The sequence below is a fragment of the Pelophylax lessonae genome, assembly GCF_965119305.1.
Source record: "Pelophylax lessonae genome assembly, chromosome: 12".
Taxonomy (NCBI): Eukaryota; Metazoa; Chordata; class Amphibia; order Anura; family Ranidae; genus Pelophylax; species Pelophylax lessonae.
The window spans coordinates 29,582,018-29,605,527 of NC_138779.1; the positions used below are offsets into that span (position 1 = coordinate 29,582,018).

The following is a 23,510-nucleotide window of genomic DNA, read 5'->3' on the forward strand; positions in this document are numbered from 1 at the left end:
ATTTGGGTAGACTTAAGATGATCCAATAAAAGTAGAAGAGAGCTGGAAGGGTTAAAGATGTAAGAAATTTCCCTAGCCCAATGTTTCTCAAAGTAGAGCCGCTCTGGTCCCCCTACCTTTGTCTTTTTTCCATATCCAAGTGCTGGCCTGTGATTACACTATACCAGTGATGGCGAACCTTGGCACCCCAGATGTTTTAGAACTACATTTCCCATGATGCTCAACTACACTGCAGAGTGCATGAGCATCATGGGAAATGTAGTTCCAAAACATCTGGGGTGCCAAGGTTCTCCATCACTTCACTATACTGTAGGGTAGGTCATTGCAGGCTATATATGCTACTTTTACGTCACACTGATTAGAACATTAAAATACATTTATCCAAAGATAAGGGATATTGTCAGGGCAATACTTCAGAGCTGAAGTTTGTTGGATTGTATAGAATGGGTTTCCCTATTGATCAGATGCTAGTACATCTTATTACTTCTAAATCGAGATCCTGCTGTATGTGGGCAAGACCTATTTCGTATTTCCCCTACACCACCACTTGCGGCTTATATCTGCTAAAGCAATATTAACTACAAAATTCAGCTTTAGTCAACTGAACACACCAAGAACAGTGGGGAAGTTAGAAGTTTGTGAAAGGTTAGGGAATTTAACACAGTAGGACTGTATTTCTCGAGTTCCTTTGGAATAATTGTTCTTCTGTTTGTTCCAGAGGACGGGACTGATGGCAGGAGGGATGCCAATCCAGGCTCAGATTCCAGGGAATACTGTTCCTCGGAGAGGGATATAGTAGAAGTTGTCAGGACTGAGTATGTATATACACGGCCCCCACCTTGGATGGGTAACCTCCCAACCATCCACGTCATCACCCCCACCTACAGCAGACCGGTGCAGAAGGCCGAACTGACCCGCCTGGCCAACACATTACTGCATGTCCCCAACCTGCACTGGATCCTGGTGGAGGACTCTCAGCGGCGCACCCCTCTGGTCACTCGGATGCTGCAGGACTCCGGCCTCAATTACACCCACCTTAACGTGGAGACCCCACGTAATTATAAACTAAGAGGGGACACCAGGGACCCTAGAATACCCCGCGGGACTATGCAGAGAAACCTGGCCTTACGATGGCTCAGAGAGACATTTAACAAAAACAACAGCTTGCCTGGAGTGGTGTATTTTGCAGATGATGACAACACTTACAGTCTGGACCTGTTCGAGGAGGTGAGTGAAATTCTACAACACAAGCCTTTGGCTAAGAAATTTGATCCACAAGACACTCCAATAGGGGCCATTTCATCTAATTTTAGGTGGAATTCAGAGGAGTTCATTGGTCACTTCTAAGAATACTAGTTGGCTGGCTCTGGCTTCAGTACTTTCTGAGTTACTGACTTGGAACAATTGTGCAGAAAGTGCGAGCTCCTGATCTTCATCCTTGTTCCAGGTCAATGCTCAAAAAAATATTAAAGCCTTTTGGATCAGCATGTACGCCAGAAACTAGGAAAAGTCAGAGAGTCTATATTTTATCTAAACTGCACAGCCAGGAAGATTGCTCTTCTGCCTCCTAAAGGGCTAGATGTGGGCATTGGAGGAGGTTGTGGTATTATTGAGGTTCAGTTAAAGTGTATGTGAAGACAAGAGGGAAAACAGCACAGCGCCTTCTAAGTGCAGCAAGACATTTATTGCAGTATGTGCAGCAGTAATACACTCACATTTAGTCGGTGAATAAGATGCAGTAAGTCAGGTAATGTAGATCATCAGGGGCATCACTGGAGCGGGTCCTGGTGGTGGAGGCAGTGGATCCCAGTGAGAGCGGCAGGGGGGGTTTCCTCCGTGTGTGCAGGGACAGCCAGCGTTCCACCAGCTGACAAGGAGCCCGCGGACACCACCGAGGCCGTCCCTGCACACTCGGAGTAAACCCCCCCTGCCGTTCTCACTGGGATCCATTGCCTCCACCACCAGGACCCGCTCCAGTGATGCCCCTGATGATCTGCATTACTTGACTTACTGCATCTTATTCACTGACTAAATGTGAGTGTATTACTGCTGCACATACTGCAATAAATGTCTTGATGCACTTAGAAGGCGCTGCGCTGTCTTCCCTCTTGTCTCCCCCCAGAGATCTCTTCTGTCTCTTCCGCCGGCAGCCACTACAGTGGACAGCTACCCCCTGAACTTTTTGGGGGTCCCCCTACCCCTGGTGTTTCCTTTCCCCTTCCCCCCTCCCCCAGGTCCCCAGGACCAGACTTTATGGAGACCTCTTCTTGCGCAAATTCACCACTAAACTAAAGTGTATGTGAACCCTAACAATGAACTTCTCTTATTATATAACAGATTTTGTTTAGTTATCTCTGTTTGATAAGTGAAAAAAATACCTGCCGAACCAGACAGAAATCTTGCAGAGGGGCTAACCTTCTTTTAATGAGATGACAATACTAAACAAAAATGTCAACATTCTTAACCCTGTCTGAGTTGTCTCTATGGTTTACAGACCTAATCCCCCCCCCCCCCCCCAAAAGTTATGGAGACAAGAAGAAGGAGAGGTGTTCTGTAGTCCTAGCCCACTTTACGGTGGTACTGCCAGGACCGTAAGGTAAAGGCAAAAAAAAAAAAACCTCAAGAAACTTAAAGTGGCTACTGGCATTAGTGAATAGATAGGAAATTATATCATATTTACAAGTTTTAAACTTTTTTTTTTTACATTTCTTTAGTTACTTCCTGGTTTCCTGCCTAGGCAAATTATGTCATATATCCCAGGAGTCTTCTGGAGGGGAGCAGAGGAGGAGGGGTTTTCTCGGCTAAGCACACCCACCTGCATGCATACTTGAGCTAAGGGCAGGAAGTAAATGCTACCTGAATCATTTGCCCTTACTCGAGATGGCCGCGGCAAGAAATGCTAGGGGGGGATGCTTTTCAAAGAGATTTCTCACCAAAATACTTCATGGAGAGATATGGATGGATGGGGGGGAGTTTGCTTTGAATATTAAAAATGAATTAAATAGCATTTTTGGTTTTAATGCTCAGATGCAGTGAAAATCCACTTTTATGCATCCACCACCAGGACTGGTAAGCTGCAATATAACATTTTGGAAACAGGGAGAATCCTCAGCCCTGTGTAAGCTCCAACTAGAGCAACTTGCAGTTAACCCAGGGCTGTCTGTACAAGCAAAGCTGTAAGAGAGTAAAGGAAAAGTGAATATGTACAGCTGGAGAGACGTTCAAGCTCAACTCCCGGCTCAATACATTTACCAGGGCTATAGCAGTAATGTATTCCTTTGCATCCAAAACAACCCCCTGCCATGCAGGCTCTCTTCAAAATCCATAAAATCTGCTTGTTCTGGGCTGCTCGGATGTAAACTGCAGGTCTTATAGACTGCGGTGCCGAGGTTGCGTCTCCACCTCCCTCTCCTCCAGGCTATTTACAAAATTCACAGCCCCAGGCTTCATTTTGTGAATGTCCATGAGAAGAGCAAGGAGGAGAAACAACTGCAGTGCTGGGGTCTAGGAGACATGCAGAGCTTACATCCGAGCGGCCTGGAAGTACAGTAGGAGCTCTACTAATCTGGTACATAAGTTAGCGGATTTGATGGATTTGGAAGAAAGCCTGCATGACGGGGGTTACTTTTGATGCAAAGGTATATATAACAGATATAACCCTAGTAAGTTTATTGAGCCTGGAGTTGGGCTTTAAAGTGAATTTGTTCTTTGGCCCTACAGGGGCAAACAGTCAATTGCTGGATATCTCCTGTGATCTGTTAAATCAAAATAATATTTCAATTATTAATGCACTTTAGCTTATTAAAAGAAACCTCTAATGTGAAAGTAAAGATGATACGACTGCTGACCACCTTAAAATGATAGTTCTCAGCATGTCACAGTGCTTCAATGACTTCTTCAAAGTCTCAGATCTGGAACAAGTATTCAGATCAGCAGGTCTGACCTCATTCTCACTCTCCAGATATGCATACTTGTTACTGGTCAAAGATTGGGAAGGTATTGAAGCCAGAAACACCCTGGCAACTAGAGCAGGTATTCTTTAACCACTTTACCACTAGAGCATTTTGCTGTCTTACGTCTGGGCCACTTTTTGCGATTCGGCGCTGTGCGAATTTAACTGACAATTGCGCGGTCATGCGACACCGTACCCAAACGAAATTTACGTCCTTTTTTTCCCACAAACAGAGCTTTCTTTTGGTGGTATTTGATCACCTGTGCGATTTTTACTTTTTGCGCTATAAACAAAAAAAGAGCGTTTATTTTGAAAAAATAACAATATTTTTTAAATTTTTTATATGAAATTCCCCCCAAAAAAGATGTAAAAAACAATTTTTTTAAAAATTTTTGGCCAATTTGTTTTCTGCTACCCATGTTTGGTAAAAAAAAATCGCAATAAGCGTATTTTGATTGGTTTGCGCAAAAGTTATTGCGTTTACTAACTAAGGGAAAGATTTCTGTCATTTTTGGTGTTTTTTTTTTAAACGAGTAATGGCGGCGATCTGCGATTTTTTTTGCGGGACTGCGACATTGCGGCGGACAGATCGGACCCTTGACTGACATTTTTGACACTTTTGGGGGTACCAGTGACATTACTGCAGTAATCAGTGCTATAAATATGCACTGTTACTGTAAAAATGACACTGGCAGGGAAGGGGTTAATTTTATTGGAGAGGGAGGGGTTAATGTATGCCTGGTGCTTACTAACGTGTGGGGGGGGGGAGGTGACTGAGTGAGCCAGGGACAGATCGGATGTTCAGCTATGCTGAACACTCCGATCTGTCACTCCCTGTCACTTAGGAGATCCGCCTGCTCTGTTTACACAGGCGGGCGGATCTCCAAACTGGATTCCCCGACGATCGGGGCAGAGCAGCGGCTATCGCCGCCGCTCCTCCCCTGGCCCGACTCCCGCTGTGAATGAAAACAGAGGGAGCGCCGCCTACAGGGGGAGGAGTCCAGCGACGTAGGTCTACGTCGCTGGACGATAACGAGCCACTGTGCCGCAGTAGCAGCACAGTGGCTAGAGGTCAAGTGGTTAAAATCTTAAGTACAATAATTGCAAAAAATACACATGCAGTGGAGCCCCCTGCACTGCAAAGGTCAAAAGTTTAAGTCTAGGGGTATAGGAATAGGGTGTAATACATGCCCTATTTCTTGCTCTGGCAAGCTTCATCTATTTGTGCAATCAGTCACTGAAAGAGCAAAAGCCTTGCATTGCAAGGGAGGACGGCAAGGGCCCACCACAGCCCCGCACCCTGGAAAGAAGAGGTGACTTCCTAAAGCCAGCCGTAGCTAAGAATAAGGTAAATATTGCAGCCTATTAGCCATTAGACATCAAAGCGAAGGCCATCTCCTGACCAGGTTTCACGTTTTATATTGGGACGCCTGCCTTTACACGCACATGAACTTTAACCACTTTAGGACTGCTCACGTTGCTGCTACTGACCTGGGTCTGGCAACGTAGAGCTACGTCACTGGATTCCCTGCTGTCCCAGAGGCTCGCTCCCGCTGTGTTTAGACACAGCGGGAGTCGGGCCAGAGGAGGAGAGACAGTGATTACCGTCTCTCTTCCCCGATCGTCGGGGGAAAGAGTGAGAAATCCGCTCACTTATGTAAACAAAGCAGGCGGATCTTCTCTGTGACAGGCAGGGACAGATCACAGGATTCAGCATAGCTGAACCTGCGATCTGTGTCTGTGCCAAAGAACCCCCTCCTCCCACACACGTCAATAAGCATGAGGCACACATTTAACCCCTTGATCACCAACACTTTTAACCCCTTCCCTGCCAGTGTCATTAATACAGTAACTGCATATTTTTAGCACTGTTTACTGTAGTAATGTCACTGGTCCCCCCAAAAGTGTCAAAAAATGTCAATTAGGGGTCCGATCTGTCCGCTGCAATGTCGCAGTCCCGCTAAAAATCGCAGATCACCGCCATTACTAGTAAAAAAAAAAAAACAATAAGAATGACATAAATCTTTTCTGTAGTTAGTAACTTTTGCGCAAACCAATCAAAATACGCTTATTGCAAATTTTTTTTTACCAAAAATATGTAGCAGAAAACAAATTAGCCTAAAATATTAAAAAAAATTTGATTTGTAAATTTTTGGGGGGGAATGTTATATATCAGAATGTGAAAAATATTGTTTTTTTTTTTTTCAAAATTGTCGCTCTTTTTTTTAAAAAAAGTAAAAAGAAAGCTCTATTTGTGGGGGAAAAAGGACATCAATTTTATTTGGGTACAGTGCAATTGTCCGTTAAAGTAACGCAGTGCCGAATCACAAAATATGGCCTGGTCAGGAAGGGGGTAAAATCTTCCAGTCTTAAAGTGGTTAAAAATACGCTCATTGAGAATTTTTTTTGTCAAAGATATGTAGCTAAATACATTTTGGCCTAAATATATGACAAAAATTGAATATATTGGATATTTTTTAACTGTCAAAGTAGAAAATGTCAATTTTTCGCAAAATTTTTGCTCTTTTTTTATTAATATCGCAAAAAATAAAAAGCGCAAATACCACCAAAAGAAAGCTCTGTTTGTGGGGAAAAAAGGACGTAAATTTTGTTTGGGTACGGCATTGCATGACCGCGCAATTGTCGGTTAAAGTCGCGCAGTGTCAAGTTGAAAAAAGTGGCCTGGTCATTAAGCAGGAAAATCCTCCGGTCTTAAAGTGGTTAATGGCATCCCAGTCGTAGTCCGTAGGGATCAATATTGACCACTTCTGGACCGGAAAGTTTTACCCCCTTAATGACCAGGCCATTTTTTTGCAATTTGGCACTGCGTGAGTTTAACTGGTAATTGCGCGGTCATGCAAAGTTGTGCCCAAACAAAATTTACGTCCTTTTTTTCCCATAAATAGAGCTTTCTATTGGTGGTATTTGATCACCTCTGCAATTTTTATTTTTTGTGATATAAATGAAAAAATACTGAAAATTTTGAGAAAAAATTACATTTTCTACTTTTTCTTATAAAAAATATCCAATTAACTAAATTTTTGTCATACATTTAGGCCAAAATGTTTTAACTACATGTCTTCGATAAAAAAAAATCTCAATAAGCGTATATTTATTGGTTTGTGCAATACTTTTGACTTCTTTCTTTAATAACTACATAACACAGTACTTGTACTTTTACTTTTAGTACTTGAGTAGCAAAAGTAAAAAAAAAAAACTACTTGCAATACTTAAGTACAAAAAATGTTGAATACTTTAGTACTTCTACTCAAGTCACTTTTTGATCGAGCACTTCCACTTCTACTCAAGTCACTTTTTGATCGAGCATTTGTACTTTTACTCAAGTATGGGTTTCGAGTACTTTATACAAGTGTGCTTCAGAGTATATGCGCCGATGATGTCATCGGCTGCGTTAAAACGGTGCATGTTTAGGAGATATTTACAGTACCTATAGATAAGCCTTATTAAAGGCTTACCTATAGGTACAAGTTATAAGAGAGGGTATACAACCTCTTTAAGGGGGCAAATCCTTCCGGTCCAGAAGTGGTTAATGAGTATTTACCCTTGCAGTGTGGAAAGGGTATTTTGTTTTTTTGTAATTCCCCGAGTTTTAACCACTTTACGACCGTCCGCCGCAGATGTACTACAGCAGGCAGGCAGCCGCTCATGGACAAATTTCTGTACATGTATGGCTCCCGCCCCCGCTTGTCAGTGGGGAAGTCGATGCCTGTGTCAGGCGGCTCCAATTGCCGCCTGACACCTGAGTTCACTCCCCTCTGTTTAGAACAGCCGACCGCCCTTCTCCCTGAGATGATCATAGAGATCATCTGATCCTGCTATATAGGATCACATGTCTCTATGGTCATTTCAGAAGTCACGCCCCCCCCCCCCCCCCCACAGTTAGAATCACTCCCCTAGGCTCACATCTAACCCATTGATCACCCACAGGGTTAACCCCTTCCCTGCCAATGGCATTATTACAGTAACAATGCATATTATTTAGCACTGATTACTGTAGTAATGTCACTGGTACCCCTAAAAGTGTCAAAATGTCAGTTAGGGGTCCGATCTGTCCACTGCAATGTCGCAGTCCCGCAAAAAAAAAAAAAAATCGCAGATCGCCACTATTACTAGTAAAAAAAAAACAATTAAAATGACATGAAATCTTTCCTGTAGTTAGTAAACGCAATAACCGCTTATTGTGACTTTTTTTTACCAAAAATATGTAGCAGAAAACAAATTGGCCTAAAATGTTAAAACATTTTGATTTTTTGATTTTTTTTTTTTGGGGAATGTCATATAGCAGAATGTGAAAAATATATATATTTTTTTTTTTTTTTTCAAAATTGTCGCTCTTTTTCTATTTATAGTGCAAAAAATAAAAATTGCACAGGTGATCAAATACCACCAAAAGAAATCTCTATTTGTGGGGAAAAAAGGACGGCAATTTTATTTGGGTACAGCGTCGCACAACCGCGCAATTGTCCTTTAAAATAACGCAGTGCCGAATCGCAAAATAGGGCCTGGTCAGGAAGGGGGTAAAATCCTTCCGGTCTTAAAGCGGTTAAAAATACGCTCATTGAGAATTTTTTTGTCAAAGACATGTAGCTAAATACATTTTGGCCTAAATATATGACAAAAATTGAATATATTGGATATTTTTTAACTGTCAAAGTAGAAAAATATTGTTATTTTTTCAAAATTGTCGCTTTTTTTTATTAATATCGCAAAAAATGAAAAGTGCAGAGGTGATCAAATACCACCAAAAGAAAAGCTCTTGAAGAGACAAGAACTCACTGCTCAAGGTGGTGTAATTGCGTGATGACTCACACCGGTGCCCCGACTCGCCTCCGTGGAAACTTGATAAAGGAAAAGGAATTGGCAGCACTCCTGGTTGAGTCGAAATCCAGATTTATTGACTGGACATCCAAATATGACAATCGTGACAAGGTAGACGCGTTTCACACACTGACTGTGTGCTTAATCATTACCCTAATCTGGATCTGGTTCAAAATCCTGATCTGGATTTTGACTCAACCTGGAGTGCTGCCAATTCCTTTTCCTTTAAAAAGAAAAGCTCTGTTTGTGGGGAAAAAGGACGTAAATTTCGTTTGGGTACGGCGTTGCATGACCGCGCAATTGTCAGTTAAAGTCGCGCAGTGCCAAGTTGCAAAAAGTGGCCTGGACGTAAAGCAGGAAAATCCTCCGGTCCTAAAGTGGTTAAAGGAAAATTATACAAATGTGCAGATTTAATGGTTTCGCTCACATTTGTTCTGATTTTCCATCTAAAGCCATTTCCTTTCCTTCGGTTACATTACCTGCACATTATCAAAGAAGAAATGCGTTTAGGTGAGCGTACTCCCAACCTCTCATCTCCTGCAGGGGATAAGAGCAGACACATCCACATGGTTCCTGGGATTCCGCCCTTCACACAAGAGAACCTGCAGGCCACCGGCCTCTCCTCCGCCTTTCCCTGGGATTTCCTCCTGATTCACTGTACAGCCGCCTGTCAATGCTTTTCCTTGGGAAAAACACGATTATTTGATTATTTTAGGGCTGGAAGCTGCTGGGAATAGTTCAAAGCTAGTCAGTTATAAAAAGAAACATAGTTCACTTTTTACCTTTTCTAACAAAGTCTTAAAACAGCCCACACTGAGGGCGGGAGAGGAAAGGGACTGATGCAGGAACAGTGGGGGGGCCCCAAACACATTGGGGGACCGTGCGGGTGTTATTGTTTTCTCATCTGTGGGAGAAGACAGCCGAACAGTAGCGTTGTTTTTAGAAATATAATAGCTGTCACCAATACAGTGTGTGATTGACAGGCCTCAAACCAAATGACTGTAATTACTGTCAAGTAGTTTTGTAGTTCCTGTGCAGTTTTCTAACACAATGCACGGCTTGTTAAAGGTGCAACAAATTAGTACTCAGAATTGCTGAGCTCTCCGCTGATGTACTGCTGTGCATGGGGGAGGTTGCGTTTACGCTGCACGATGTACAATAAATAACGATTCAGGCATCCAAGGCCCCGGCTCCTATAATCAGCCACATTGTGTTTGTTTAGAGTTTAATTATTGTTCCCCTTTTGAACTAAACGTACAATCACATAACTCCCAACTTTCTGAGATGGGAGAGAGGGACATTTTTCTGCATAGAGTTAGTAGGCAAAGACAGGGCAGCCATCAGGTATTTTGGGGCCCCTTACAAAGCTTTAGGCCTGGGCTCCACCCAGCCCTGACCACCAACATTTCCCAGGAACCGCCCACTGGCCGTCCTATCGAATCCATCCACTAGCCATTCAACCAAGTCCTTCAGTGCACCCACTTTTATTTTAATACTCTTACAACCGATTGTATGAAAATTAAAAGTGTATTCCAAGTCATCAGTGCTTGCCTCCCCATATGTTCAGCAAAGAGTTGGCCCCATTCAGGAAAGAGACATCCCCATAAATTCAGCAAAGAGATAACCCTATCTAGCAAATAGAAATCCCCATAAAGCAAAGAGACTGCCCAATCCAGCAAAGAGACAACCCAATCCAGCAGGCTGCCCCATCCAGCAAAGAGACTGCCCAATCCAGCAAAGAGGCTGCCCCCATCCAGCAAGCAGATAGCCCCATCCAGCAAAGAGACTGCCCAATCCAGCAAAGAGACTGCCCAGCAAAGAGACAGCCCAAACCAACAAAGAGACAACCCAATCCAGCAGACTGCCCCATCCAGCAAAGAGACTGCCCTCATCCAACAAAGAGGCTGCGCCCATCCAGCAAGCAGATAGCCTCATCCAGCAAAGAGACTGCCCAATCCAGCAAAGAGGCTGCCCCCATCCAGCAAGCAGATAGCCCCATCCAGCAAAGAGACTGCCCAAATCAGCAAAGAGACTGCCCAAATCAGCAAAGAGACAACACAATCCAGCGGACAGCCCCATCCAGCAAAGAGACAACCTAATTCAGCAAAGAGACAGCCTAGTCTAGCAAAGAGACAACCCAATCCAGCAGACAGTCCCATTCAGCGAAGAGACAGCACCAACCAGCAAAGAGACAGCCCAATCCAGCAAAGAGACAGCCCAAACCAGCAGACAGCCATGTCCAGCAAAGAGACAACCCAATCCAGCAGATAGCCCCATCCAGCAAAGAGACAGCCAAGTCCAGCAAAGAGACTGTCCAATCCAGCAGATAGCCCAGTCTAGTAAATAAACTGCCCAGTCCAGCAAAGAGACAACCCCATCCAGCAAAGAGACAGCCCCATCCAGCAAAGAGACAGCCTAAACCAGCAGACAGCCCAATCCAGCAAAGAGACAACCCAATCCAGCCGACAGCCCCAACCAGCAAATAACAGTCCCATCCAGCAAAGAGACTGCCTAATCCAGCAAAGAGACAATCCAGTCCAGCAAAGAGACAGCCCATTCCAGCAAAGAGACAGCCCCGTCCAGGCAAGAGACTGTCTAATCCAGCAAAGAGACAATCCAGTCCAGCAAAGAGACAATCCAGTCCAGCAAAGAGACAGCCCATTCCAGCCGACAGCCCCATCCAGCAAAGAGACTGCCTAATCCAGCAAAGAGACAATCCAGTCCAGCAAAGAGACAGCCCATTCCAGCAAAGAGACAGCCCCATCCAGCAAAGAGACTGCCTTATCCAGCAAAGAGACAATCCAGTCCAGCAAAGAGACAATCCAGTCCAGCAAAGAGACAGCCCATTCCAGCCGACAGCCCCATCCAGCAAATAACAGTCCCATCCAGCAAAGAGACTGCCTAATCCTGCAAAGAGACAATCCAGTCCAGCAAAGAGACAGCCCATTCCAGCAAAGAGACAGCCCCGTCCAGGCAAGAGACTGTCCAATCCAGCAGACATCCAGCAAAGAGACTGCCCAATCCAGCAAAGAGACTGCCTAGTCCAGCAAAGAGACTGCCCAGTCCAGCAAAGAGACGGCCCAATCAAACAGAGACATCTAGGTCTGCTAGTGGACATCTCCACACCTTTCAGATGGAAGACCCCCTCCTAGCACACACAGCCATCCCAGTCATGGGGAATGCCTCAGAAGGAAGGGGGTGGGTGGAGGCAGAGAGGAGACTGGGCACCGCAATCTGCAGGCCCTAGCAATTTAAAAAAAAAAAACTTTCCTCAGCCAAGCGGACTCTTTCTTCACTTTCAGGGCCGCTGTGCCGGTGTAGTAATCTCCTGTGCGAGACAAGTACATGGCAGTCTCGGCCTGCCCTGCGCATTGATATAGAAGAGGTTAGGACTGTCACGTACATGTCTCACACAGGAGATTACTACACCGGAATGGCGGCACCCAAAAGTGAAGAAACAGTCTGCTTGGCCGGAGAAAGTTTTATTTCATTGCTACAGCCTGCAGATCACAGCGCACAGTCTCCTCTCTGCCTCTGCCCACCCCCCTTCCTTCCCTGCTGAATTGGCTGGGCCTAACCTAGAAAGGAGCACCGCACAGCAGATTAAGCAGCCGGGGGGGTGGTCCACCCTACCCTTTGGGATGCCCTGGCCCCCTACTTGTGTTTTGGCTGTCCCCCCTAATGGAAGGCCCTGGGCAAAGGTCACAACCCCACCATACCCAAATCCCAAAGAATGGGAAAAAGGAATGTTTGTGTAGTATAACACTTAGTAGTTAGAATAGAACTTTAGGTTTCCATTGTTAAAAAAAAACACTCGAGCTGCAGCAATTTTTTAAAATATTTGCACTTTACCTTATGGTTTTGTTTTAGTCCCTCACCAAAAATACTCGTTGTTCCTGCAAGTGAAGTCAACCTAATACAGTGTGCAGGGCAGCCAGAATTATCCATCCCTTTCCGCAATGTATCCCCTTCCCCGTCCTGAATAATCCATCCCTTTCCGCAATGTATCCCCTTCCCCGTCCTGAATAATCCATCCCTTTCCATAATGTATCCCCATCCCCACATAGAATTATCCGTATCCCTTTCCACAGTGTATCCCCCCATCCCCGCCCAGAATCCTGGAGACGATGCTGGGTGGGGATGGGGATACATTGTGGAAAGAGATGGATAATTCTGGGTGGGGATGGGATTACATTATAGAAAGAGATGGATAATTCTGGGCAGGGATGGGGATACATTGTGGAAAGAGATGGATAATTCTGGGCAGGGATGGGGATACATTGTGGAAAGAGATGGATAATTCTGGGCAGGGATGGGGATACATTGTGGAAAGAGATGGATAATTCTGGGTGGGGATGGGAATACATTATAGAAAGAGATGGATAATTCTGGGCAGGGATGGGGATACATTGTGGAAAGAGATGGATAATTCTGGGCAGGGATGGGGATACATTGTGGAAAGAGATGGATAATTCTGGGTGGTGATGAGGATACATTGTGGAGAGGGATGGATGAATCTGGCCTCAGTGGGGATGAGGATGATGGAGTTACATTGTGAAAATGGCTGAGGAAGATTCTGGGTGGGGATGAAAGTTACATAGTGAAGGTGAACTCTCATCCCCACCCAGAATCATCCTCATCCATTTTTCACAATGCAACTCCATCATGCCGGCTTGTCTGGTGTCTGTGTCCCATCTGAGGAGTCCAATCAACAGCACAAGTAGCACGTCGCTGCACACACATAACTTGGTCAGTGACTTACCCTCCATGCTGCTTTCCAGCACTGCACCTGCGAGGGCTGGGGCCACTTCCCCTATTGACCAGCTGAACATCCCCCCCCATGCCCGAGTGCTGCTCAATCAGATGATACCTAACTATCCTTGCAGCAGCAGGCTCCGCCTCAGCAGGGAGCAAAAGGAAGCGGAGCGAATTTCCCAGGTTTACCTGTGGGGCGGTGTTGTCAGCGATCAGAACAGGTGCTCTCATCTCTTTTGCTGGCTCCGCATGGGGGGGGATTGCTGGTGACATGTATCACGGTGGCTCTCTCCCACAACCCCTGCACACTAACAAACACCTAAACCAACACAACACCCCCCCACTCCCGGTGTCACGCGAGGGGGGGTCGTGGGGGTGGGGGGATGGTGCTGGCAGTGAAATAAATCCCGGCTGGTCAGTGCTGCTGACTTTTTCAAATTATGTAGGGGGTGCGGGCCGGGCCCCTTTGGAACCTCGGGCCCCTTACAATTTTACTGCCTGTACACCCCTGATGGCGGCCCTGACAGTGTGGTAACAATGTTGCACTGCTCCTGAACTCAGAGCAGAGTTTCCACTCTCATGTAGAATGTGTCTGCTTGTGCTACAGTGGGATGAGAAGATGTTGCAGGCGGCATGGCTAATAACAATGTCACTGCTGATTCACGAGACCTTAGCTTGTCAATCAGCACCAGGCCACACCTGATCTTGCTTTCTTGATTGGCGGCATTGCCTCTGTTAATGAAACCCTCCCACTGTTATCTGCAGTGTCTGGGTGGGGAAACGTAGGAGAGACAAATGAAAGAGGATTTGACTCAGTCAGGGAAGGTGAAGGAAGTAAGGAAGTTTCTTTTCCCCTTAAATTAGATTTGGTACTTGTTTGGAGTGTCATACAGGAGTGTTTAGTTGATTTACCTAGAACATTTTTAAGAGCTGCTCAAAAAGAGGGAAAACTGAGGAAAGGGGGACAGGGGGGCAGGTATTGTATTCAGCAGCTGACCCAACAGCGGGATAGTTGCTGTAAATAGGGAACAGTTGGGAGTTATGCAAATAAACGAAGAGGTGTACAGTCATAGGTGTGCACGGCCTATCACATTAGGGTGTGCACCTCAAAGCTCAAACACATATGTGTGTGTGAATGTGTATATATACTGACAGTGGCAGTAGAGCAGTGGAGGCATCAGTAAAGCAGAGATTGGTGTCAGTAGTTTTTATTTGTATTATTTTATTTTTTATTATTTTTTACAATTTTATTTTGCTTTTACAATTTTTTTTTTGAGCCCCGTTAGGGGGCTTTGGTGAAATATCAGGGGTGTAAACAGGGGAATCTATGCCACACAGGGTGATTAGGGCGTGCCTGGGCACACCTGGCACACCCTGTGCGCACACCTATGTGTACAGTAACGGTGGTCTATAGCAGCCATTTAGTTTCTGTCCATTCTTCAATATTGTGTTGGAAGCAGGAAAAAGGACAGGCTGGGTGGTATGGCCAACAAGGGTTTTTTTCTTTCAGGCTCCTTTTGAGCATAAGGTCTAGACTAGGGATCCTCAAACTTTGGCCCTCCAGCTGTTGCTGAACTACACATGAGGCATTGTAAAACTCTGACATTCACAGACATGACTAGGCATGGTGGGAATTGTAGTTCCTGAACAACTGGAGGGCAATAGTTTGGAGACCCCTGGTCTAGACTAACTTGATTTTGTCTATCAAGCCTAAAAAAATGACTACCTTATTTGTTGGTAATCAGTGACTGTAAAAAAGGGGGTTCCTATGAACTGGACAGCTTTTCTACGCTGGCTTAATTTTTAGCATTCTTGTCTTACCAAAAACATAATGGTAATTATTTGGCTCCTCAGGGGTGGGGACTTCTGAATGTTTTGTTTTTTTCCTCTATAAGGCATTGTAGAATATGTTGGCACTGTAGGAATAGGTAAGATCTGTAAAATTATAATAAATCATCATGGCGCACATTATTGGGTACCATGTATGAACTGATTCTGGAAACCTATTGCCACCATTTAACCACTGGGATATGCTTGCTGAAGGCAGCACAGACACTTTAGGAAAGTGAAAGACACTTTCAGACACAAAGACCAAAACGTCTCAAGAGACAATTGACCTTGGAAGGACTTTTTAAATTTATGGGAAGACACTCCAAATAAATGATATTTTCAGTATGTGAAAGGTATTTGAGTTTTAGTTGTGTGTGTAACTTGTGGGTTGGGGGGAGCTGTGATGGAAGACTTGGCTCTCACTGTACTGTTATGTTGTCAGCCTGATTGTGAGAACTCTGTATCCTATCATTATAGATGAGAAACACCAGAAAAGTGTCCGTGTGGCCAGTGGCTTTTGTTGGAGGATTGCGGTACGAGTCTCCCAAAGTGAACGCTGCGGGGAAAGTCTATGGGTGGAAGACCGTTTTTGACCCGCACAGACCGTTTGCAATAGACATGGCCGGCTTTGCCATCAATTTGCGGCTGATACTTCAGCGACCGCAGGCATATTTCAAATTAAGAGGGGTGAAAGGAGGTTACCAGGAAAGCAGTCTGCTGCGGGAGCTGGTGACCCTCAATGACCTGGAACCAAAAGCTGACAATTGCACTAAGGTAAGGAGCTCAATGTTTCTGTCTGGCACCAGATTTCTGGTCATATTTAGGTACTCGGCAGCACTTGAATGCTAAACCCACCCAAAAAATGTTTATATTTTATCTATCTGTGGTCTTCTAGCAAACGGATTTTAAAAGATAAGTATGGTTAGAGCTCTTTTGGTAGTACTTCTCTTGTGAGTCACAGGAGTGCACTTACTCCACCATCGGCTGAGATCACAGAGCCACTCCAGACACTGGAGGAGTCTTGACAATAATGTTGGGATCCACCCAGATGCCTTACAGGCAGTTGATTTAGTCTCACAGCGCTGTAGCATAAGGATTATAAATAGTTCATGTTAATTAAAAGAGCTTGGTTCCGATTTAACATTACATAGAAGGGGAAAACTTCAGTTTTGGAGTTTACATAAGGTAACAAATAAATGGCCACTGCCCCACCTAAAAGTGGCTTTTGCAGCAAGGAGCACATGGAAGGACAACGCATGCAAAACAAAACCAAAGAAAATTCCCAGATCAACTCACCAACCAACCTGTTAACCAACCAAATTATCCTGTCTAACAATATGTGGTAAAAACAGGGGTTTAGTCTCTGGTTTTGTTTTGCATGTGTTGCCCTTCTGTGTGCTCCTTGCTGCAAAGGCCCAACTATAGGTGCGGCAGTGGCCATTTGATTGTACTGTTTAAATATCGGTGAGGGGACGCACTGGACTCCTTTGCTGCCAAAGTGCTATATGCTGGGTGTTCAGTGCGCCCCTGTGCCTTTAAAGTGATCGTAAAGTCTCATGTTTTTTTTTTTTCAATAACAAACATGTTATACTTACTTGCCCTGTGAAGTGGTTTTTCACAAACCACCTCTTATCGGGTCCCTCTTCACTGCTCCTGGCCCCTCCTCCTCCTTTTGAGTGCCCCCACAGCAACCAGCTTGCTATTGGGTCCCCATTCAGGCATGGAGCTGCTGTTCGGGCCTGCCCCGTCTCTCTCCTGATTGGCTAACTGACTTTGATTGACAGCAGCAGGAGCCGATGGCGCCAATCAGGAAAGAGAGACCTGGTTGGCCAAGAGACTCGTGGACATTGCTGGATAGAGATGGGGCTCAGGTAAGTATTAGGGGGTACTGGAGCGGCTGCTGCACACAGAAGGCTTTTTATATTAATGCGTAGAATGCATAAGGATAAAAACCTTTTGCCTTTACAACTCCTTTAGGGAGGAGTGGGCTCCCTCCAGGCTTACCTGCCCTCTGCCTATCCATTATAATTCATGTTCTTCCTCTATGGAGGCTCTCAAAATTTAGACATAGGACTACAGAAAATACCTTGACGGGGCTCTGCAGCTTACGCATGTATTTGCAAATGTGCAGACTAAACCCCTGTTTTTAATGCATACTGTAAGACAGGATAATTTGGTTGGTTGCGGGCTGATCGGTAAGTTTTAGTTGGGAATGTCTCTGGGTTTGTTTTGCTTGAGTTGCCCTTCTATGCGCCCCTTTCTGCGAAGGCCAGTTATAGGTGGGGCAGGGGCCATTTGTTTGTACTGTTATAATATTGGTAATGGGGGCGTACTGGACACTTTTGCTGCTATTGTGCTATGTGCTGGGTTTCCATTGCACAGGATAATTCAGTTCTTTGCAGGCTTGTCGGTAAATTGAGCAGGGAATATCTTTGATTTTGTTTTGCAAGTAAAAAGGTAAGCAACAATTTTTAAATATGCCATATGAATGGGAACATGTAACAAATATAAGTAGGGGCTATCCCAGTTTGGCAACAAAGGTAGAAATACACAGCAGGTAGCACTAAAGTCAGCATCTGCATACATCAAGGCTGAATATTGCTGAGCTAAATGCAATGCCGGATCTAATGGGCTTGTTTAATACCAGAAAAATGGAAATAATTCTGCTACTCGCTGCTTTCTGTTAGATACATTTTGTTGACTCGGAGCTTCTCCTCCAGTAAAGCAGACGTAGAATGACTGACAGGTCTGCATTCTTCATCTCTTTTTTGTAGGACGATTGCAGAACACAGCATTTGGTATCACTGACTGCAATCCTATGTGTGTTGCCTGCTCCAGGTTCCATATATACATATCTATATAGAGAAAACGACTGCGCTTACTAGATATGCAGAAGAACAGCTGCTGGCACAACAACATAACAATATTAAAAAAAGTGAAAATAAAGTTATATTATTAAATACCATGAAGACCCCCATCTAGACCATGGGTTTCCACCCTTTTGGCTTCTCTGGGCCACATTGAGTGTAGAGAAATTTTCTCGGGCCGCATAAAAAATATATACTATGGTTAAGGTATATAAGTAATAAAACGCCGCCGCGCCCCTCCCATGCTGCTGCGCCCCCCCCCCCCCCCCCAGCACTAATCTAACACAACTAGTGGATGATCCCCTCTGAGGCAACCTCTGTGGCCGTGCCCCCGACTCGACTTCCTTCCTCCCCAGCAAAAAAAAATAAAAATTGTCAGGGGGCAGTGGTTTGCATTGCCTGCGATCTCAGGCCCCATGCGGCCCCCGGGCCACAGGTTGGACATGACTGATCTATACCATATGTGTTACTTTTCCCAGAATACAGAACCAAGTGCTCCTAAATAGCAGGAACACAGGATCCCTGTGTTCATCTCTGACAGAACAGCGGTCTGCCTTGTTTACATAGGCAGACCGCCATTCGGCCTCCATGGGGAGCGATTGCGGGTGGCCGACGGACATCGCGTCCACCGGACCCGCTGATTGGCTCCCCCTCTAGCATGTGCCCCCACTATTTATTACACAAAGCGACTTACAGGTACGTTGTTTTGCGTAATAGAGCCAACCTGCCCCAGTAAAACTATGGCGGCTGCTCGGCAAGTAGTTAAATAAAAATTATATATTCAATATAATTTTAAATATAAATAAAATTGATCAAAAACAAATATAATTTCTTGTGCAATTAGACCCCAGAGTACCTTCTTACCATGATGAATTACTAAACTGTTCTATTTAATTATGCTGTACAACATGATATTATTGACACTTTAATCTTATTATATTTCAGATTTTGGTATGGCACACGCGGACGGAGAAACCAGTGTTGGTGAATGAGGGGAAGAAAGGCTTCACAGACCCCAATGTGGAAATCTGACAACAGACTAATACCAGTGAGTTGAGAACTTCCTTTAGTTGTCAATGAAGCAAGTCATCAGCATACGGTTGCATCACAGGCAGCAAGTCACCACTACGCTGATTATGGGAGGACCTGCTTTTAAACTAATCCTCCTCCCCCTAATGACAATTTCGTCTCTTCCAATTTTACAAATCATGAAAATATGTGCGTTTCAAATATGTTAGGTGTGAATGGCCCTTAAGACAGCTTGTGTGTCACCCTTCTGTCCTGCCCTCTCCTGTACAAAAGCACATCTGCTTTTTTGGGCAGATTTGAGGTGCTGGTAACAATTGTTGGAAGATGTGAATGGAGCCTTAATGTTCTTCTGGTAATCATCACTGAATTAATAGATGATCCGCAACTCCATACATGCTCTTAAATCTTTTCCAATTTATTGATATTCCAAAAAACAGGTGAGTACTGTGATAGGAGTCACTTTGGGTGGGGGGCTCGTGGAACCCAGATTACCTTAGAGAGGTCGGGAAACTCCTTGTCCAGCTTCCCCGGCCCCTCCTATGTGTAAGTCACCCTGTGTTTATTAGGGGCACAGGGTGACCAAGAACCCCACTCGGGTCTGCACTAATCAGACTCGCTGTACAACCACACTGTGCTCAGCACTTCATTTTACCCCGGTTATCCTGGGTTCTATATATGTGGTTTTTGTTGAAAGAATGAAGGGGCTCTTTCACTTGGGACAATATTATTTCTGAACAATATCACTCAAGAAATATATGAAGATAAATAATTTGACTTTTCAGATTGCTAGAATATTGTAGGAGTGTCTCATAGACCATTGCTAGATAGTTTTAGGTGGGGTGGGGTTTGGTATGGTTAAGTGCCTGTATCCCATTGTTCTATGGTTTCTGTCTGCCTTGGAATCAACCTATTATGGGATGTATATGTGTATGTGGATTAGCTGCTAAAGGGGAGGGGGGATTGTCCCAGAGTGTGTATCTCTTTGTGCCTGTGTTTAAAAAAAAAAAAAAGTTCTTATTCTTTTTTGCTCAAAAACTGGTACTGCCTCGTTCTTGGGGTAACTATAGCCAGATTCACGGGTCTCGTGTTCCAGAGGTTAGGAAGCAGCTTCTTGGCAGAGATACCCAGTCGGGGTGTCCGAAGTCCGTCACAAGTACAGTAGATGTTAATGCGTTTTAGCCACAAAAGGCCTTGTGAACAAGGTCTTTTGTGGCTGAAAAGCGTTAACATCTTCTGTACTCACCTGTTTTTATGGAGTATCAATAAACTGGAAAAGATTTAAGAGCATGTATGGAGTTGCGGATGATCTTCAATTAATTATCGGGTTGGCAGCTGAGCGACTGCTTATCCTGCACCAGACAGCTCAGGAGGATTTTCGATGATTTGGGGTAGCAGCGTCTTTTCTTTAGATGTTAATGCATTTTAACCACAAAAGGCCTTGTGAGCAAGGTCTTTTGTGGCTGAAACGCGTTAACATCTGCTGTACTCACCTGTTTTTATGGAGTATGAATAAACTGGAAACGATTTGGGGTAGCAGCACCTTTTCTTTTCTCTTTGCTGGAGTAATCATCATTGAATTTCCTGACCAACCTAAGGCCTCTTTTGGCTGCTGTCATAGGCCTCAATCAGTGATTACAGATTGCTGGAATTTGGAAGCCAGCACATCACGCACATGTGGGGAGTAGTGATGCCAGTTTTGGGAATGGAAAGGTATGGGGCTGAAGAGTGGGGCACGGATTGGCCCAGAGACCAGTTCACAATTGGTATCTGTATGCTGATGATGGGCCAGGGTTAAACCTAGGCAGGCAAAATATAAGCAGATTAAAGATTAGCTTTAAGCGGTTTGCCCGGAGCAGAGCTTTAACATTTGTCTCATTAAGATGTTAATGATTATTAAGGGATCTTGTTTCAGTGGTCTGCTCTTATCACAGCTCTCACTTTGTTTCCTCCAGCAGATGAAGTAAGAGAGAGAAGTTGGGAGTGTGTTCTCGAGCGCCGATTTCCCCCTCCCCGCCCTGCAGCTCGCAAGGGGCTCCATGTGTATATTTTCCAAGAAGCACAGCACATGTGATAGAGGGAAGGTTGGAGATGCAGAGAGCAAAGGACGTTTACTCCTCTTCCAGAGCATCACCTTCCAAAACTGCGAATAACGTGAACTTTTGGCTGGATGCTGAGCGATAATCATGGCGGTGAGGTGCCATCAACCAATGACCACACAGCTTCACCTACTGATCAGAGCAGCAAGCACAGACCTATTCCTCTGCTGCCACCTGCTGGTCATTCTGTTGGCTATCTGGATAAATTCATCACTGCTCTCCACACATAAGCATGTTACCCCAAAGCCAAAAAAAGCAGTACCCTGGCTATGTCATACAACGAAAAAGTAAAATGGCGTACTAACCAATAAAAATCTTTTCACATTACTGTATAAAGCAAAAGATGCATACACTGGCACATATGCAGAGATGGACCACCACTAGGCTTATGGAAGAATCTGAATATTTAGTCTTGAATTTTTATAAATTATGCACCAGCGGAAGATTTAAAGTTTTCTCTTATTTATCCATACTTTGTCCGTGCTTTGGATTTGAGAAAAAGAGGTCATTTGGCAGTTTTTGGCTTTCCACTACCTTAACCCCCCCCCCCCCCATGCTGAGAACTATGTGGTGACCTCTGACCCCTGACCTCTACAACCAAGTGTCAGACTCGTTAGAAAGTATGTACCAGTAAATAAGGGGACCCTTGTATATCTTTCACATTATCCTGCACATTTAGAAATTCAATTCAGTATTTTAATTCTCTAATTAGATTGATTTTCTTAAAAAAAAAAAAGATCCAGTGTAATCAGACTTTTCTCATAACACGACTATATCAGAAATTCCAAGCAATACCATATTCAGCACCTTCTCTATTAGGACTTTATGTGGACAAATACTTACAGTCTTACTGTTGATTGACTAATGAAGAGTAACAGAAATGCTTAAAATGTTTACCTTTCCTGGAGAAAATGCTGCCCCAAAGCTCCCTCATGTGCAGCTTTTATAAACAAAAGCCTAGTTCTCCGGCCAAGTGATCTCTGCTGGAGGGAAGGATTAGCCAAACCAAATTCTGATCTACTTTAACAGCCATGTCACATGTTGGGATGGAATTGGGATAGGGCCGAGACAAGGGGTGGGTAGGAGGGGAGGCTGCCCTGGGTGCAATGGTTTATTGCAGGGATGGGGCACCCTTACCCTAAGGAAAAGGGGGGGGGCAGTTTGGCATCTTTGCCATGGGCACTTGAAGACCTTGTCCCGGCACTGGATTGGGAGTAAACAAGGTAGAGACTTACCTCTTTTCATCTTTCACTTCCTACTGGTTGAATGAATGAGGCATTGCTTCGCTGGTCACTTGCATTCTGCAGCATCAGCAAAGGAACAACATCACACTCATCCAGCCAGTGAAGGAGCAATGCATGGAAGTAGGTGAGGATCTTCTCTGCAGATTTTAGTAATCCTGTAGCCGTGTGATATGGTCTTTAAAGTGATATCCCACCTTTTGCAAATGAGTAGCAAATGCACCAATGTGCATTTGCTAATGTTTTGCACTGAAGCCTGCACTGGCTATCAGTTCATCATAGGTTCAGTACATAAGCAAGCTATTGCAGTGTTTACCATCAACCCAGGGGCGTAACTACAGGGGTTGCAGCGGTTGCAATTGCAACTGGGCCCCATGCTCCAGGGGGCCTGTGCGGCTCCCCTGTACACCTGGATAGGAGGGGTGGCGGGGGCAGCATGTAGAGAAATCTCTGTCCTCCTTTTTGGAGGAGATTGGTTCCTCTGTACGCTGCCCCCGCCGTTCCTCCTATCCAGTTCACTTGTGTTCTGCTGTCTCTGGGCCCTGTGTGCCCCCCCCACACACACACTGTGCTCCCTCCCAGAGTCATAGTCAGTGACATTGTAAAAAAATAAAATAAAATGATAAAAAATAATACAATTAAAATACCAAGAAATAAAAACTACTGACACCAGTGGGTGAACTTCCAGGATCGCAAAGGTCAGACTTGCAACCGGGCCCTGGCATTCCATTACCGTGGGGAGACCCCAAGATGGCAGGAAGGGGGCCCACTGCAGAACTTGTGAAAGGGTCCCGCTGCATGACCGTAATAAAGGGCCCCGCGATGAGAGTCAATGGCCCCAGGATCAGTGGGAAGAGCCCCAGGCTTGAAGGGAAGGGCCCCCGGCCAGGGGTCTGGGGGG

General features: G+C 44.8%; 1 protein-coding gene across 3 annotated transcripts in view; it reads left to right on the forward strand.

Moving 5' to 3' along the window:
• The window catches only part of B3GAT1 (beta-1,3-glucuronyltransferase 1), a 104,208-nt gene extending 82,301 nt beyond the window's left edge, over positions 1-21,907 (forward strand). For 2 of the 3 annotated variants that reach the window (XM_082273419.1, XM_082273417.1), the window contains exons 4-7: positions 719-1,227; positions 15,854-16,150; positions 19,189-19,291; positions 21,225-21,907. In XM_082273419.1, the coding sequence (XP_082129545.1) occupies positions 719-1,227; positions 15,854-16,150; positions 19,189-19,275 (893 nt within the window). In that variant the 3' untranslated portion in view covers positions 19,276-19,291; positions 21,225-21,907. The remainder of the gene's footprint in view (positions 1-718; positions 1,228-15,853; positions 16,151-19,188; positions 19,292-21,224) is intronic. The other variant, XM_082273418.1, reaches the window with a different exon arrangement.
• Positions 21,908-23,510: the final 1,603 nt, after the last annotated feature.